This window comes from Drosophila miranda, chromosome 2, assembly GCF_003369915.1.
Source record: "Drosophila miranda strain MSH22 chromosome 2, D.miranda_PacBio2.1, whole genome shotgun sequence".
NCBI lineage: Eukaryota > Metazoa > Arthropoda > Insecta > Diptera > Drosophilidae > Drosophila > Drosophila miranda.
This window is the reverse complement of record NC_046675.1, coordinates 9,430,487-9,447,943: the sequence shown is the minus strand read 5'-3', so window position 1 is coordinate 9,447,943 and position 17,457 is coordinate 9,430,487. Positions and strand designations below refer to the sequence as shown.

General features: G+C 47.9%; 2 protein-coding genes across 2 annotated transcripts; one reads left to right on the top strand and one right to left on the bottom strand.

Annotated features, from left to right (window-relative positions):
• Window positions 1–7,338: 7,338 nt before the first annotated feature.
• On the bottom strand, window positions 7,339–11,768 carry LOC108157682 (RNA polymerase II degradation factor 1). Its single transcript, XM_033389966.1, has 4 exons — window positions 11,384–11,768; window positions 11,100–11,162; window positions 10,868–11,030; window positions 7,339–10,762 (listed from the first exon to the last, which is right to left on the bottom strand). Exons 1-4 carry the CDS (start codon window positions 11,452–11,454, stop codon window positions 8,102–8,104), a joined length of 2,958 nt encoding a protein of 985 aa, XP_033245857.1. The 5' UTR covers window positions 11,455–11,768; the 3' UTR covers window positions 7,339–8,101.
• Window positions 11,769–14,898: 3,130 nt separating this feature from the next.
• Window positions 14,899–16,026, top strand: LOC108153973 (dynein regulatory complex protein 9). Its single transcript, XM_017284070.2, has one exon. The coding sequence runs from the start codon at window positions 14,899–14,901 to the stop codon at window positions 16,018–16,020; it is 1,122 nt and encodes a 373-aa protein (XP_017139559.1). The 3' UTR covers window positions 16,021–16,026.
• Window positions 16,027–17,457: the final 1,431 nt, after the last annotated feature.

Here is a 17,457-nt window from a genome sequence, read left to right as displayed (position 1 = left end):
TGGGTCGTCTCCCATGTCCCATTTTGCACTCTCTCTGGCTGAAGGACAGTGGAAATGGCTATGCATTAGCATCTACAGAGCTCTCGTGGCAACAGCACGGTGCTCGCTCTTTCAACGTGCATGATTCTCATTTATTATGCACTGCAGGGATGTAACAATGACTTTGGATTATTGTTTCCTCCCAGCCGCAACAAACAATTGAATACACAATAAAATTAAATAATTTTTAACAAGCCACAGGAAAACGGAAGTCCTCATCCACACACACACACACACAGTCCCGACCATAATAGGCAATCTCTGCTCGTGGCACACAGATACGAATATTGTAGTCAATACTCGTATGTGAATATGTAAATATATACATATACGAGTATGAGTATGAGTACGAGTATGAGTATGACTACTCGTATGTGCCGTGCCTTTGAATATATAGTTTTTTCCATTGGCTTTTATCATTCTTACTATAAATATATTGTATATTGTTTAAATTGCATTAAGTCAAATAAAAAAAACCAATATATACGAGTATGGATTTATTTTATTCGCAAAGGTAAATAAATTCATATAGAGGCAATGTGTTTAAGGCCGCGTCTGTCTGTGTATGTTTCTGCGTTGTCTGCGTGCAATAAACAAATACAATTTTATTATTTATGTATTCATGGCCATTAAACGGATATCCGGGAGCACATTGCGCATTAAATTGCACTGCAAACCCATCCATCTCTCATACCACACCCACTTCTCAGACCAGTCCAGAGGACCCGACCCGACTCGACCAGGCGGCACCCTGCCAAGGCACTCATTGTCGTCTCTACAGGCATCCACAAAGCGGATCACATGGCTGTTGCCATGGCCACCACTGTAATGCACATGTGCAGGCCGAAACAGCAAGGATTCACCGCAGCTTAAAGCCGTGAAAACAAGAGAACAATCATTGAATGCACTTTTTTTTTAAAACTTAAAGTATTTTTATTATTTGTATCGGCTTCCAGAAATTACAGATTTATACACCTGCAACGTTTGTGAAGTGTCTTTCATGATTGAGGCTTTCCGTTCTCTCCGAGCTAGCATCCTTAAGGCTTCCTCCATTCAGATACTGTGTTAATGAGCCCCGAGTGCAGCTATGATTTAATGAATTTTTATTTCAAAACTTTAGTGTTTTCTGGGAGTTTTGAAACTGCAGTTTCCTCTTTGTTCGCCTACTTGGTTCAATGGTGTACTGGCTTGCTAATTACTATACCAATACCCAGCTAAAACTATAGCTAACTAAATTCCCGCAGAGGACTCCACCATCTGCGATAAGCTGCCCCAGAGCAATAAACATTTTGTTATCCGTAGGGGAAACACTTGGCCCAAATTCGATGAAGTTTCAGGAAATATCAATTGACATGGATAAGCAGCCTGGCGGAATGGTAGCGGTGTCTGGTTGTCTGGCTGTCTACTAGTCTGTTCTCGATTCTCAGTTCGGATCTCGGCTTGCGGTCGGTGGTTTTACTTGGTTTGACTTGGCGCTGGTGAAGGTCTTAGTGCCTGCCATCGCCATCAATATGTAATCAATGCTTTCAAATAACTTTGCCATTCGCAACAAGGCTTTGTTCTGTACAAATCAGGAGATGGAGCATCGAAGCAGTGCGCTTGGAAGGAGCTGCGAGTTGGGTGCGAAGCGGGGGTAATGGCATCGCCAAAGCCAGATAGCAAAGGGAAACAATGCAATACTGCGATACGTGGAGTGGAGTGGAGTAAGGATAGGTGCAGGAGTTGAGTGTGTCTGTGGGTGTGGCGGCGTGTGCGGCATGCCCCAGGCGCACAAAAGGGATTTCAATAATACGCGCACAATCTGTGCTGAAAGCTTAAACAATAAAAGTGAAAATTCCACCAAAGCCTTTAGATACCGGGAGGGATAAGAATATTATCAGTGTAGGAGTCCATCCATCTGGCTGCTGCCACTGGCGACGAGGCCTCCCAAAACTCCATGGAAATCTGGGCTCGTGAGGGGCTTCCATATCACGCGACCATCTTCAGACACAGCGCTGCGGCTGAAAGGAGCAGGACAATGCGACATGTGTATCTTCTTCCCTGTTACGAGACGCAGACAATGCAGATTAGCCGGCACCGGGCGGTACCCACTCGAGACCTCTGGGGCGGACTGTCGGGACGCAGTCTAGGGCTGAGACAAAAGCACTTGGCTCTGATTTTAATGAATAACAACATGGAAGAACAAGTGTGGTTCTGGCCAAGTTTAGAAGGCGAGCGCAGGGCAGGCAGAAAGGCAAGGCATCCACATCAATTACATTGCGGTTGGCTGTCATTGCCATGGACACTCGAATGCCAGGAGCACACGGTCGCATATGAATATGAAGCTCACACACACACACACACACAGACACACACACATAGATACAGATACAGGAGCACTCGTGTGGCTGGCTGTACGTAGATATATCGATGAAAATCAATTTCATTGTCATTTTGGAAATTTCTCAATTGGTTGAGGCTGACAACTGAAAGTTTTGTGTTTGTGGCACTGAATTGTCAATATCAGCTCAAGTTGATTTTGTGCCATTATCCTGCAACTGTCGTTTCCGTACGATCCCCGTACGGTTTACCTTTCTGACCTCTTCGCCTGCGGCTTATTGGGCAAATTAGTTTTGCCTGATTGCAAATTGTATGCCCCAGCATGTAGCTCCTTCTCCTGACAGGGCCTAAACGTATCATATCGTATATTATGGCTTCATGCTTTTGACATTTTTAAACCCACCCAGAAAGTACTCCTCCTCACCCTTTTTCCTTTCTATAATCAGGCCAAACCCCTCACATCCTTCCTGTTGATTTATGTTTATGGGCTTGGCAAATATTTGCGCCACTTGAAAAGCATTATGATGATTATTAGCATTGTTTGCCATCGTAGTAAAACTGTCATACGTGTCTGGCTGGGTGGTGCCCAACATTTGCTTGCAATTCAACAATAAAAAAAGAGCAGCAGCCAACAGTCGGCAGCCAACAGCCACTGGGGCTCCAACTGTAGCACTAACTGTAGCTCTGTAGCCATAGATGGAGCTGTAACGGACCAACGTGAAACGTGACCGACGTGATGTTTATGCGAAAACATTTTCCCATCATCCAAATAAGTACGAGTCTCCCCGCCTCCCTGCCCTGAAAGCGAGCAGCATTAGAATCTGACATATACGAATATACTCGTCTGCACATCAAGAACTCTTGCTTTTGGCAAAAAGGAAATTAACTAATCGCAAAACTGAAGCCTAAGTTAGGGGCATCGCGCTTAAAGCGAGGCTTCTTAAACAACATCCTGTCGTTGCCAGATGCTGAAGGGATATGAAACACCATTGGGGTTTATACATATTCATATGTACATATTCTCGTACTATATCATATATATCTGAAGAAAGAGCGCCCAGACAACTGCGTGACAATGTCGGATGCCTCCGTTCGGGACAGACCCACGAGGAGTGGCCTGAAAACTTTTTTAACCTCCTCGAACTCCCCCTAAAAGCCAGCAGCGGCAGCACGGTGGAAAACTTGTCGCGCATATGGTGGCTCCAGCCAGCGACAACAAAAATCGCACCCTTGCCGCCGCCATTTTCAATGTAAATATTTAAACAATAATAAGTTGGCGGAAAAACGCTGAGAAAACTCCTATGTTGCCAGCGCGCGGCAAAGTGTGGCAAAACTTTTGTTATCTTTTCACCATGAAAATGGCACGAAATTGAACAGGAAGGCGGCACCGCCTCTGCCAGGGTGCACAAGGTGGCAAGGGAGTCTATGTGTACATTCGACTGACAGTTGAGAGCATTGCACGTGCACTAATCAGGAGGGATGGCTGGAATGGAGTGCCCATAGGAGCTGGCATATCGCATTTCAGTTTTCAATTAGTGTTAATGTCAAATCAACGAACAAAGAACAGGAACCCCAACTGGAAGGAGCTACAACTACATACAGTCCGGCATGGGATGGGTTACTAATTTTCGGCTCTGTACAACGTACCCATTGGCGTTCAAACAAAGGCATGTTAGTGCATCAGCAAACAAAGGTGGAGCTAGTCTGTGTATCAAGTATCATTGTCTATCCAAACTGTCTATCAGTTCATAAAAAACACATGTTCTATAAAAAAAAGGATAGCTTTGGGCCTGATACACCAGAAAGTGTATTCCCACCTATGTATACCAGTAGAATGAAGTGAAAACTGCAATCTGAGACGTTTGGATGGATTTTCATAAAATTTTGTATGATGAAAATATTCTTTTACGCGATAATTTTCATAATAAAAAATAAAAACGCTAGGTGTGTAATTCAGTATGGTTTAAGGGAATCGAGCTATACCTACTAAATATTTAAGTATTTAAATTTTCCAAATTAATTCTATAAATATGAAATTTTAGAATAGTTTTTCTAAATAACGATACCGAAACAACTTGGGTGACTGCAGTTTTGTATTTTAATACGACGAAAAAAAAGGAGTGCGTGCGTTCGATTTCATGGATTTTTCTCGACTTTCTTAATATATTAAAAAAATTTCTTCTGTGCCTACCTTACCTACGGTGGCAAAGCGGGGCGAATTCGCCAAGAGCGAGAGAGCGAGCTTTTATTGCGCTCCCGCTTTGCCCTAGCCTAACTTACACTAGACTTCATGAAATACTATCCTAATAACAATTATTATTATCCAAATGGCGCTACAAAATATGTGTAAAAAACACCTTAGCCACCTTACCTTCGGTAGTAAGTTAACTGCTTTATTCATACCATAACTGCTCTATAAATATGATCAGAGAAGACTTGCCCTAAACCCAAAAAATGTCATTTGCATAAACGTCAATCATACGCCACGGGTATGTGGGTGCTGATGTTCCACCTTGTTTGTTTCCGCTTCACTGAGTGTACACATACTACACCACACAGAACACAGCATATAGTACGACCCCCTCGAGGACCCCCCGCCCAGGGCAAGCCAGCCATCGGATCCCTGCCCCAACATATGTTCAATGGCATTGGAAATTCAGCTTCTCGATTTGCGTTTTATTTCAAAAATTGAATTTCAGCACTGATTATATTTTTCCTTCTTTTCTTCCGTGCGTTTGGGGGGGCTAGTGTTGGTGGGTTCTGCACATGGAGCTTTGGTTTAGGGGGCTCTCGTTGTTTGCACTCTCTGGATGGCTGCCAAGGGGTGCATAAATAAGCGCCACTCAATTATGCAGACTGGGGGTTGAAGCCGAGCAACCATAATCCTTTATCCCCCTACGTATACCTGCGATACGTGTCGATTTGATTTGCTTTGCAATTTATTTTTGAATTATGCTGACAAGAACCCACCCAACCCATACACCTCGGCACAGTAGAGTACAGCACACACACATCACACATATGGCATCTCCATCTCGTATATAATATTGCGATTGACAAAACGCTTTATTTTTATGCTAATGGAAGTGGAAGCGCGATTTTCGGATATATTTGGATGGTACATATGTACTATACGCACATATATGTCACCAAAATCGATTTTGTTCCGACAGTTACCTTGCGACTGCCGCTCCAAGTGCTTGGATTGAATTTCAAAAAGAATCTCCCTTTATTTTAGGTCTTCTTCATTCGCTGTTAATTGAGCCTGCAATTAGCTGCTCGATAAGAAATTTGTTTTCCGCTCTCTGCGTTTTTTTTTCCATCGTCATTAGCATGGAATTTAAAACCTTTTTTCCGATGTCAAACTTTTGGGGTCGATGCAAATATTTCATTTGAAGTGACACTATGCTGGAAATTTGTCTGAATTTCGCCTTTCGGACTGTTCTGGCTGGGCTGAGGGATGTTCGTTCGAGTATTTAAACGTGGCCCATTACGTTTTATATTGCCATTTGCCTTTGAGGTTTTGTGTGTTACATTTAATTGCAAATTTCTGTTGAAAAAGTTCCACTCCTGTCCTGTCCTGTCCTGTCCCGGTTTCCTGCCTTTTTCGTCTCGACTCGTCTTCATTTTGTTCCCTCATTTCATTTCGTTTCATTTCATTTTGGTTTGGTTTACATTTTCCGTTTGTGCTGCTTCAAATGTTCAACTCATTAAAAAGTAAAACAAAAAACTGCCTCGAGAAGAAGCGAGAAGGTATCTGAGGCATCCATTCCCATTCCCAATTATTGGTTCTCTTTAAATATGGAAATACCTGACGGAAAATACGACAAAAATGTAGTTGGGAGTACCGTCGCCCATGGATAAGTAAATAAATAGTGTATTTAAGCGGCAAGCCACAAAAACTGATTGTCATTTGATTTTCTTGCTCGATGAGACCCACCCCGCGTCCCTACCCTGCGTGCTGAACGACAGGATAATTATGTGTATTAATTACATTTTTATTGGTGTTCTTTCCACACAGAAATTAATTTAAATTAAACGAGAACGGGACAGCGTGAGCAGTTGAACAAAAAATTACTTCGAGTGTAATTAAAAAAAAAACTCCAAACAATTATTCAAAAAATATGGGGAGAAAACACTTCAGTTCGGCGCATGAAAAGCGAATGGAAAGGCTATTAAAAAATGCATGAAATGCCAATGGGGATTGTCGATCGGCCGCCCTGATGACACGGGAATTTGCTCGGCAATTGTAAATCGAAAACGGAATTTTCTTCGCCCACTCAAATTGATGGAAAAATGTCAGCAACAGTTGCTGCCGCTAGTCGAAAATGGAAATTGTTAACGCATTCACTGCCTTAACTGCGAATAAAATTAAAATGGCGAACGCACTGAAAAAATATCAAGTACGCGCACAGTCTATATAGGAGTGCTGCTCTGATATATACGTACGTATATGTACGCATATGTAGGGTGCACATTGTACTTCTGATGGCATAATTTCAATTAAGTTGGCAATTGTTGGTCAAGTAAGCACCAGCCTCTGCCAGCACAGCTGGCCATCGTATCAGGAATCAGCATATTTGTTGGCCACGGCTTTAACCGCCTGGCCGCACATAATTAGTGTCATTGGCAGTCTCCCGCCTACTAGGAGAGGCCAGGCATCGAGGCCAGAGCAAAGCCAGCGAAAGGTAATTTGGGAGCCCCGCTGCAAAGACAATTGCACTTTTGATAAATTACGGGCCTGGCAGCAACAGCTGCTGATCTTATTACCGATGTCGTTAATGAAATATTTCCCAGGCCATTGCCTGTGTGTGTGCGTTATGTAATAAACAAGTGCAAGAGCGCTATGGTTATTATTACGACTACGGGATACCCTTTAAGCGGATTTACTTTTCTCACAATCAGTCAAATCTGCCGAAGGTAATTTCATTTGAATTACATTTAATCATGGAAACTATAATTTATGGAACTTGTTTTCTTCATCTTAAAACAGCTTAGATAACTATCAATGGATAGGTAAATAATATCCTTAAAAGGAATTGTAGCTAAGCGGATTTGGATGCTAACGAGAATGTTGATAAACGAAGGAATCTCAAAAGTATGTAGAAAAAATTATTTGTGTCGCTAGTTTTTACCGGAAATCCAATACTCGTTCTTTAAAGAAAAATAGAGAATATGTATATGTAGCTAATAGTGTTCGAATCTAAACATACAAATACAACACCCTTCAATATCTTTGAACTCCACAAATACCGTGTATCGTTTGTACATTGCGTATACGCACATGAAAAATGTGTCAAGTATGTTCAAGCCTTGAGGGAACAAAATTGAATTGATTGACTAAATATTTATTTATATTCATTTTCAAGCATTCAAGCAATTGAATTAAGCAACTGTCAGATATTTTTTTGAATTTTCTGCTGCCTCCTTCAAACAGCAACAGCAACAGCAACAGCAACAGCAACTTTGGTGTTGATTGAGTTTCTTCCATTTCCGTTTCCGCTGTCCCACTATTTGTGTTAGCATTTCTCCCCGGCACAAAAGAGAGAACTTTTGTTGGCTTTGAAGCTTTCTCTTTTTCGTTGATTTGCAGCTTTTTTTTGCGGAAGTGAAGTGAAAAATGCATTGGCTATAAATCGAGGCGAGGCGGTCGTTCGTTCACTTTGAATGGGTCGCGCGATTGGGCGCTCATTGGTTAACCCAAATGGCAACAAATTAGAGCTCCAACTGTTTTCAGCTTGTTCTAATTCTTCGCCTCGCTGCCCGTTGAAAAATCGAAATCACTCTCGCTGCCGCCTGCGGCTGTGGTTGTGGCTCCACCAGTTCCTGCTCCTGCTGGAGGTGGTCCAGAAGTGGGACCCAGGGCCGGGGCTGGGGCTGGGGCAGGGCCGGTCGCTGAAGCTGCGGCCGGGGCTGGTTTCGCGCTTGAGCTATCATCCGTTTCGCTGCTGTCAACGAAATTAACGCGCTTCTTCTTCTTCTGCTGCTGCTGCTGCGCATCATTAGGCGCTGCTTGTTTGTCTGTCGTCGAGAGTATCGACGTGGGCTTGACAGGCTTTGAGGCGACGCCGACGGGTGTGGTGGTAGTGATGGCGGCTGTTGGCTCCACTTTCGTCTCGACGGGCGGTGCGATGGCAGCTGGAGTGATGGCCAGGGGCTGCAGGCTCTGCTCCAGTTCCATCCCACTCTGGCCATTGTCATTGGTCATGGGATACGCTTCCTGTTGTTCCTGTTGTTCCTGTTGTCCCTGCTCCTGTACCTGTGCCTGCATCTGTTGCAGTTCCTCTTGCGGCGACTGCTGTTGTTGTTCGGCATAAGACCCATAGTCGTAGCTCGCGGCACTGCCATCGTATTCCTGCCCAGCATAGCTGCCATCCGGCGCGTACTGAGCGGCATTGGGATCGGCTATGTACTGGCCTGTGGCTTCATCGTATATGTAGCCCGGATAGGCATTGGGATCATAGCCGGCCGCATACTGTCCGGCCTCGTAGTTGCCGTAATCAATATTGGAGTACTCCTGTTGCATTGCGCCCGCCTCGTCGCCATCAGCACCACCAGGACCACCAGCAGCAGCATCTGTTTCTGGTCCTGCTGCAGCGCCAGCTCCAGCTCCAGCTCCAGCCTCTGCACTGGCATCCGTTGTATACTGCTGATAGTCTGTGGGATTTCCGATTTCGCTATAAAGCGGCTCTGCCGGTGCGCCTGGTGGCTGCTGTTGCTGCTGGCTGGTGGAATCAATGCTGGCGTATATGGGCTCGCTGGATTCGCCATAACTGCTGGCATCGTATTGGCCATAATCGGTAACCTCTGGCTCCGGCTGACTCTCCCTCTGCACCTCCTCTATCCTTTCTAGTGTGTGTTGGTCTGCCTGTTCTTGCGGAGATGTATTGGCTCCCAAATTCTCGAAAAATCCTTGCGTTGGCGCTCGTGTCACAGGTTCTGCCGGTACTGCTGCTGGGGATGCTGCTCCTGTCGCAGTTCCTGTCAAACGTTCGCCGTAAATGGCATTTTCAATATTCTCAATCGACACTCCGGGCTTTGGGTTCCACGAGGAGGAAGAGGCGACGGCGGCGGCGGCAGCCGCGAGTTCGTTGTTGCCGACTGGCGGCGGCAATTGATTACTTCTCGCAAGCTGCTCATCAACCGCAGCCGCTGCTTTTGCCAGTGCCGCACGACTGGCTATGACTTCGTCCAGCAAATCGTTGGTGAGGCAAACTTTAGCTCCCACGGATATGCCCTCACCTACATCTGCATGGCCCCCCTCACCGGGACGCACGTTTTGTTGGCGTTTGTCTCCGGCCGGGCTGGCTGTTCGTCCCATGGATTGTGATGGTGATGGTGATGCTCCTGGCTGCCAGGGCTCATCGATTTTCAGCTCACCAAAGTACGCTTCAAAATTGTGATGTTGTTGCTGCTGCTCCTGGTGCTGCGGATGGAGCTGCTGCTGCTGTGGATGGGGCTGTCTCTGGCCGGGCTCATTATGGCCAACGACAGTTGGTGATTTTTCATACTCGACTTTAGTCACGCGTGAATTTGTCCAGGCAGCCATGTCTGCCACCCCCTCGTGCTCGTGATCCTGCTCTCGACTCCAGCTCCTACGCATCTCCCGGCCTCTCTCTGCTGCAGCTCCTGCCATTTGCGGTTGCCCGCCAACGTCATCGACAGCAGTGGATGCAAGAGTCGTCAGTGGCATCTCCGTTAACGTCATCGAGGAGGACGTCTTTGGCAATTTATCAAATGTCAACGACGATGTTGCCAGTGTCGAGGATGTGCTGCTCAGTTGCCGTGCACCTTTGTCTTGGCCTGCCACCGAACTGGATGTTGTCGTGGAAGCTCCTCCTCCATCTCCACCTCCTGCTGATGCTGATGCCGATGCCGGTGTGGCCCTGCCACTCGCCTCTGCCTGATAATCGCCTGTCAGAGCAGCCTGGCTGGATGTGGCTGCGTTGAAGTGAGTCATGCGCTCCGGCAAATCGGCATTCTCATTATCAAAGGCGCGCAATGTGGCGCGCAGATCGAACAAGTTGGAGGTGCCAAGTGGAGCTGTTCCCGTGGCCCCATACATCTCTGGGTAGTACAGGCCCTGCGGAGGCATGGGCATGGGACCAGGAGCACCTGCACTTGGCGTTGCGAACTGGGGCGTCAGCAGCATGCCCCCATGTGTGGGTGTGGCCATGGCAAGGGTCCATTGTGGAGGAGCTGCTGCTGCAGCCATTGGCTGTGTTGGCATGCCCGCTGCTGCTTGGGGTGGCACCAGCACTTGGATGGGCATGCCGCCACCCACTGCCGCTGCCCCAACTCCAACTCCAGCGCCACTTGGGGCCGTCGCCTGCGTCGCCTGCTGTTGTATGCAACGCAATGTTTGATTCTGGACCAATTTCGCAAAGTACATTTGATATTGCAGCTGCACATGGACATGTCAAAGGGATGCATAGAGACAGAGAGAGAGAGAGAGAGAGAGGGAGATATAACTCTATTATTGATTGACTGGAGTTCATTGAGGGTTTACCTTCATCATCTTAAGCCTCTCGCTGCGCTGCGACATGGCAACGGTTTGCTCATCAATCCGCTCCAGCATATGGACGAGCTTCTTGTTCCGCTCGTTGCGAACGGTCTGCTCCTCGAGAAACTCCTGGTACTTCTGGCGGCTCTTGAGGCGCACGGACTTGTCGCTATGGGAGATGCGATGCGGTTGGGTTCGGCTTTTGGCACACTATCAGGGAATGACAAAGGCTACTTACAGGTCGCTGCGCTTTTGAAGTATTTTGTCCAACTTGTGCTCCAACTGTTGGCGATTATCCTCACTATGCAAAAGGGGAATAGTCATATGTACATACATATATGTATGCAATATATAAGGCGGAGTGGAATGTTATTTGTGAACGAACAGACAGAACGAGAAGCTTATGGAAAGCTGTCTTCCTCAAAGGAGGGACTGCCTGTGACTAGCCGCAGGGCATATTGTATTCCGTCTTAGGAGACTCTCCTCGTGTGCTGTAATTACGGTAACAGTTTACCCTCTCACCTGCGTTGCAGCTTCTCCTGAAGCAACTCCACCTGCAGCTTGTAGTTCTCCAACTCTGCCTGCGGAAACATGGTGTTTCACTGTTGAGGTATTCCTTCGTCTTGGTCTGTTTCTTGGACTCTCTGGCCTCGAACCGATACCTTTGGTTGCCTCGACTCGACTGGCCAAAGGCACTCTCCCTCATTGACACAGTTCGCTTGGCACGGGACCATACCATAAATGCGACAGTGGATTCTATTTTTAAAGGAACCCTACTCGTATTTGAATAGCCGCATTATACTCGCACTCTTGCACCTGTGTTCGATTGGTGGTGTGTGTTTCTCTCTGCCTGGCATTTGTTTTGTTTCGTTGAGGCACGTTGTCATGGCTGCCACTGCCACCGTTTCTTGATGGTTTGGTTCCTTTATTTAGTTTTTTCGGTGGTTGCTTGGCATTGGCCATAGGAACAGGACTGGCAGCGGCAGCTGCTATTGATTTCCCGCTGGGGTTCGGGCTCGCCCAATGTGCCACGCATTGCGAGAGGGGAACTTTCGATTTTTCGCCTCATGAATTCTACATTCCATTGTTCCAGGGGGTACGGTTCCACTAATTACACAGGCGGCCAAGTAGGTCAGTTACATGGCTACAATTCTTAACTTTTGGCTCTGTTTTTTCTTTTGGCTCCCCCCATACAACAAGAAAACGTGAAGAGTCGTCGGTAGATGGGGCCAAGCCGAGAGACAAGGCATTTATAATGCATTGCACGGGACTTGCCTGCACGAGCGACCGCAGCTTCCTTCACTCTTTCAGGGACAGTCGGAGTTCCACATCACCCATCCGCCAACCCTCTCCCGGATGAGTGTAAGCACATGTTGTTGTCGCACCCTCCGCCATCTCCACTCCCACATACACACACACACATACACAGACCCGACACTACCAAAACTTGCTCGGCCAAGCGTGCGGCACCTGAATGTGAATTAATGGTAGCGGCGTCTATCGCTCCGCCGGCCGCAGACAGCAGCAGCAAGGACTCGCACACTTACCGCCACACACCGCTGGCAGGCATCACCATCTCCTGCCCAGCGACAGCACTGACCACTCTCCCTGTTCCTGCCACTGCCACACACAGTTCCGTGTCCTGCTATGGTTCTGCCACTGGCACTGGCTTTACCTCTGACCCCTGCTCCGGCTTGGCATATGCCGGTGCTGTCACGGTGTCGTGGTTGCGGGCCGCAATATAAAATTTTTTGGTGATTTACATGTAACGGGATAACAAACGTAGGCCAGAAGGGTTGAGAGACAGAGTGAGTGAGCGAGAGGGAGGATGGGGCATGTCATAAGTGCGGCGGGTTATCAAAGCGGTTCCACGTTGCAACGTATCACAGTAGAGCAGAGTCGTAGCTGGTGGGGATGCCAGCCCAGCTTCAAGCATAAATCCTAAGAAAATACGCGTGTCAGCCTTGGGGAATTCAATTGATTATCCATCAATCATTCACAAAATTACCTCTCAGGCTGGGAGACATCTTGAAGCCCCCTGCTAGCCACCAGCCCTGACCTTCAGCGGGAGGGACTTGAAACTTGTTGCCAGGCGACAAGGACACACGGCCATTTCTCCTCCCACTGCAGTCGCTAAGCGGCGGCTAAAAGTACGGAAAATGCACACTGCGGAAAGGGTTTTTTGCTCGCCTTTTCCGCGACATGCAAGCGTTGACAGAGCCACAGACACGACCGATTGATTTTCCATTATATATGTGGCAAGCATTTTGAGGTCCTGCCCCAAGGCGGCCAATATTTGCGTATTTATTATTTAGCGAAAGCAATTTGCGGCAAGACCTTGGCGCTATTAATAGTACCCCAAGTTTCGAGTAGGAGGAGTAGATATTGGAATACAAGTGGAATGAAAAGTTTGTCATAATCGAACATTTGCATTGGCTGCGGGTTCTAAATGGAAATTGAAAATTCCATCGGTACCATTTTTCCAGCACAGAATTTATGTGTATGACTTTATGCTGCAACCTTGCATGTGTGTGTGGGGTGTGTGTGTGTGTATTCGAGGGTATGCTTATCAGGCGCTGCACAGCGTCCTCTTTTTCGGGGCACTTAATTTTGGCTGGCATCTTCAGGGAGGGACGAAGAAGGAGTGGAGTGGAATGGCTTGGGAATTTCGCGACCCGAGAGCTTCTTTTCCCGATTTGCAGTCAATGAAGTAGAAAACTGAAAACTTTTCTTTTCGAGTCTATTAAAAATAATGGCAGCTAAAGGCAGAAGCGACCGACAAGTGCGAAAAGCGCCCCATGCCGTCGCCACATGAGTGTGTGTGTGCAACTGACTCTCTCTTCAGTTCTCTTTCTTTCTCCACTTGTGTGTGTGTGTGTGTACGAGACATTGGCGGGCATTAAATTAATGTCGGCCCTGCAATTTCTCACAGCGGCCGGGTCGCAGACCCTGTCGGTGCATTGACCACCACTTGCGGTTGCCTTTAAAATGCTCTATTACCCTTAGGATATATTCATAGGGGGTTCATAGGGCTCATGTTGGCTAATCATATATTATACATAAGTCTTTGTCCGAAATGCTGTTTGACTGATGGACAGATTAGCTGCTTCGTTTTTATAAGTGTATTTTCAACTTTCTTCAACTGATTCGAAGGTACATTCAGACCATGAGTATCATTCTGCCAAAGAACTTCCCATATTTTCGAAGTATTTTCTTAAACTTCGTCAAAACAGTTGCTCTTTGTCTCTTAGGGTACCCTTTAGTCTATACTTGAACTTCTATGTCAAAAAGGTCCTGTACTTGTTGTTTTTTTTGCTGTTGAAACAGTCACTGCGGGCATGCTGGGAAAAGTCTCTGGCCCTGGCCCGAGCACCGCGATTCGTTGAAGCGGAGGAGCAGTGCCGCCGCGCAGGTTTGGCGGTTAATGCGATAATTTAATTGTAATGCGGGTCTGGGAGTCCTGTGAGTCCTGCGCGCCAATAATTTAACTTGCAATCAGCGCGGCATTTATTGGGTTAAACATATAAGCCGGCACCCATGGCGGGGTTAAAGTGGAGCCAGGACCCGGGACACAGGGCACAGGGCACATACTTACATGTACCAAGGAGTGAACGAACCCCAAGGAGCGACTGCAGAGCCAAGGATAACCAAGACAGAGAGAGAGAGCCGGAGAAAGAGCAGGAGCAGCAGCAGGAGCCGGGCAAATAAATTCAACGATTTCTGTGCAATAACGGGGACGAAGCAGTTGGTACGGCATTTTTGCACGTAAGCAACGAGGACGATGACAGCAATGAAATATGCAAGCCGACGCCTGAACCCTGGCATTCTCTTTGGGATCTCCATGAGTCAGTGGCAGTGGCAGTGGCAGAGATGGTCAGGGGCATTGGGGCGCGGTGCGGGAAAATCTGATTTCGAATCGAAAGGCAAACATTTATAAGCTGCTTCTCCTAGCAACAGTTGCCGGGTCAACCTACAGTGAGTCATATTGAGTGGCCTTTGGACACACTCATGGATAAAAGATATCCGCTTCAGTTGCAATGCCAAGAGGATACACCGAGGAGCAAGCGGAGGAGCTGCGGCGATTGCTGCTGCTGCGCAGCTACAAGGACACCTTGGACAAACTGGTCCTTCAGCAGCGGGCTCAGCGTCTGACCGCGCCGAAGCCTCTGTCATTGCCTGCATCGTTGCGGCGACGCCGCAGCTCATCGATGGACCCAAAGCCTCCACCTGAGCGTGTCCTGATCACCGGCAAAATGCTGCCACGCCTGGAGACGCTCTTGGGCAAGCCAGAGGACGAGACTGATCAGCTGGACGAGAGCCTGCTGGATGCCCTGAAGTTTGAGCGGGATATGGACGCACTTCGCATGGTCTTCGAGACAGCAATGGATCAATTGAGGCCAAAGAAGGAGAAAGCAGAAGATGAAGAGGGGGAAAAAGAGGAAATGACTTTGGACCAAGCCATCAGTGATCTGAGTGGCAACAACAGCGAGGAGTCGCAGGCAGTCAAGCAGCTGCAGGAAGCAACGGAAGAACTGAAGCAGCTCAATGAGGAGCTGGAGAAGCAGAAGCGCGACTGCCAGGCTAAGCTGAAGGACATCGAAGAGCGTACTGCCGAAACCAAGTACAATCTCCGTTGCGTCTCGCGGGTCAATGACCTTGAGTACAATCTGGTGCAGCGCTGGGAAGCAGGTCGTATCGCACAGGCTACGATCTGGGGCGAGAACGCCGAGCGGGCCTACCTCCGAGATATCCTGGACTACAAGCAGCGTCTGGCCCGGGAGGAGCGGGTCAGCGGCGAACTGCGGGCCTTCCGGCAGCAGGAGATCGTGGAGCTGCGGCAGTGCATCAAGGACTGGCAGGGGCGCTACACCAGTGACATGCGCCACGTGGAGCGGGAAGGAGAGGCCTGGGAGCTGCGGATCCTCGAGCAGCAGAAACTGCTGCAGCGGCATCGCGAGGTCTACGCCGAGCGGATGGAGTTCGTCCAGGAGTATCAGGCCAAGAAAGACGAGGAGCAGCGGCTGCTGGATCTGCAGGTGCATCGCATGGAGTGCGCAATTAAGCTGCAGGCCTGGTGGCGGGGCACGATGGTGCGGCGCGGCCTGGGACCATTTAAGAAGAAGCCCAAGCGTGGCAAACGCGGCAAGGGCAAGAAGTAACTGAGTACACTGAGCGAAACGATACAGAATAATGTATTTTTAATAAAATTAAAGTTTACTGATGCGGCTTATACATGAGACATTTTCAATCGACGCATTTTCCCTGCGGGGTATCCACCGGAGTATCGTTGGAAAACATATCCTGTAAACGGAACTTTACCATCAATCGACGGAAAGCCTTAAGTGGGCATAAAACTTAATGGATCTGCCATGAGAAACGCATCTCATAAAATGCTCGACAGTGCTTTCTCTCTGTGCACTTTGAGTGGTAGTTTTTGCAGCTCTTTCTGTCCGCTTTATGGAAATTAACTTGTGACTTAAAACCAATTAAAAGTTGGACGCTCTGCAGTTAACACGTCAGCGGTCAGCTACTGACGTCGGCCTTAATGACATGCTGCCATTGTCAACGGGATCTGGCCTGGGTCCGGGTCCGGGCCAGGGTCCGACTACAGCTCCTACTCCGGCTCGGAGCATTGTTTTCGCCGAGGCGATAATAATGGTCAGATGGGTGAGTGCCGGGGCTCTTCGGGGATGTCCGAGAAGTGGCAGGGACTGAAGTTGGAGTTGCATCGGGAACTGGAGCTGGAGCTATTTTGTTTTTCCCTTTTGTGTCCGTTTCTGTTTTCGCTTTCCTTCACTCCTGTGTATTTATTTATCTTTTATGCCAGGAAATGGCCAAAGTGGTTTATTTGTTGGGGCCGCTTTCATGGCCAACGGAATTGTTGTGGGAATTGGGCGGTGCAGCAGTGGCAGGGAGGAGCCGGCTGATGGTGCTTGTTTTCCCGGTGCGTGCGGAGATAAACTGCGACAATTTGCCCATTGAATGAGTGGAACTTTTTCGCCATCAGCGGGCAGCACAAGAAACAAAAGCAAAAGTTTCCCAGGGGATTCTCTCTCTGGATTTTCATTCTCTCTCTCTCTGTGTGTATGTGTGTGTGTGTGCGTGTGGACATTGCAATTTAAAATATAATTAATGGTCGTTGCCGTAATTTATTGAATTTGCATGGCACCAAGGCTGCGATGCTGTCATTTCTTGTTTGCCGTTTGCCAGTTGCCGTTTGCCATTTGCAGCCTCCGGTGGAGGCTCCTGCTGGCTGCCCTCTCATGGCGAGTGTCTGCACATGCACTCACTTTTGTTTTAATACACCGTGCCTGCCCCTGCACCTACTACTCGTGCTCGTGCTCCTTCGTATAGCTGTCGCCTGGGTCCCCGGGAAAACAACAGAAACAACCCAATAATGACTGGGCAAAAGTCCATTTGGTGTGGCAAGGCCTTTTGTTTGCTTGGCGGCGGATGAATTAATGGAAGATGGGGCTGACCAAGGCGAGAATGAGGGCAACAGGCAAACAATCTTTCTCGCCTTTTTCCCCATCATTTTTCTTTTCTGTTTTTCTGGCTATCTCTGGTATGAATGCTCTCCCTCTTCCCTCCTCCCT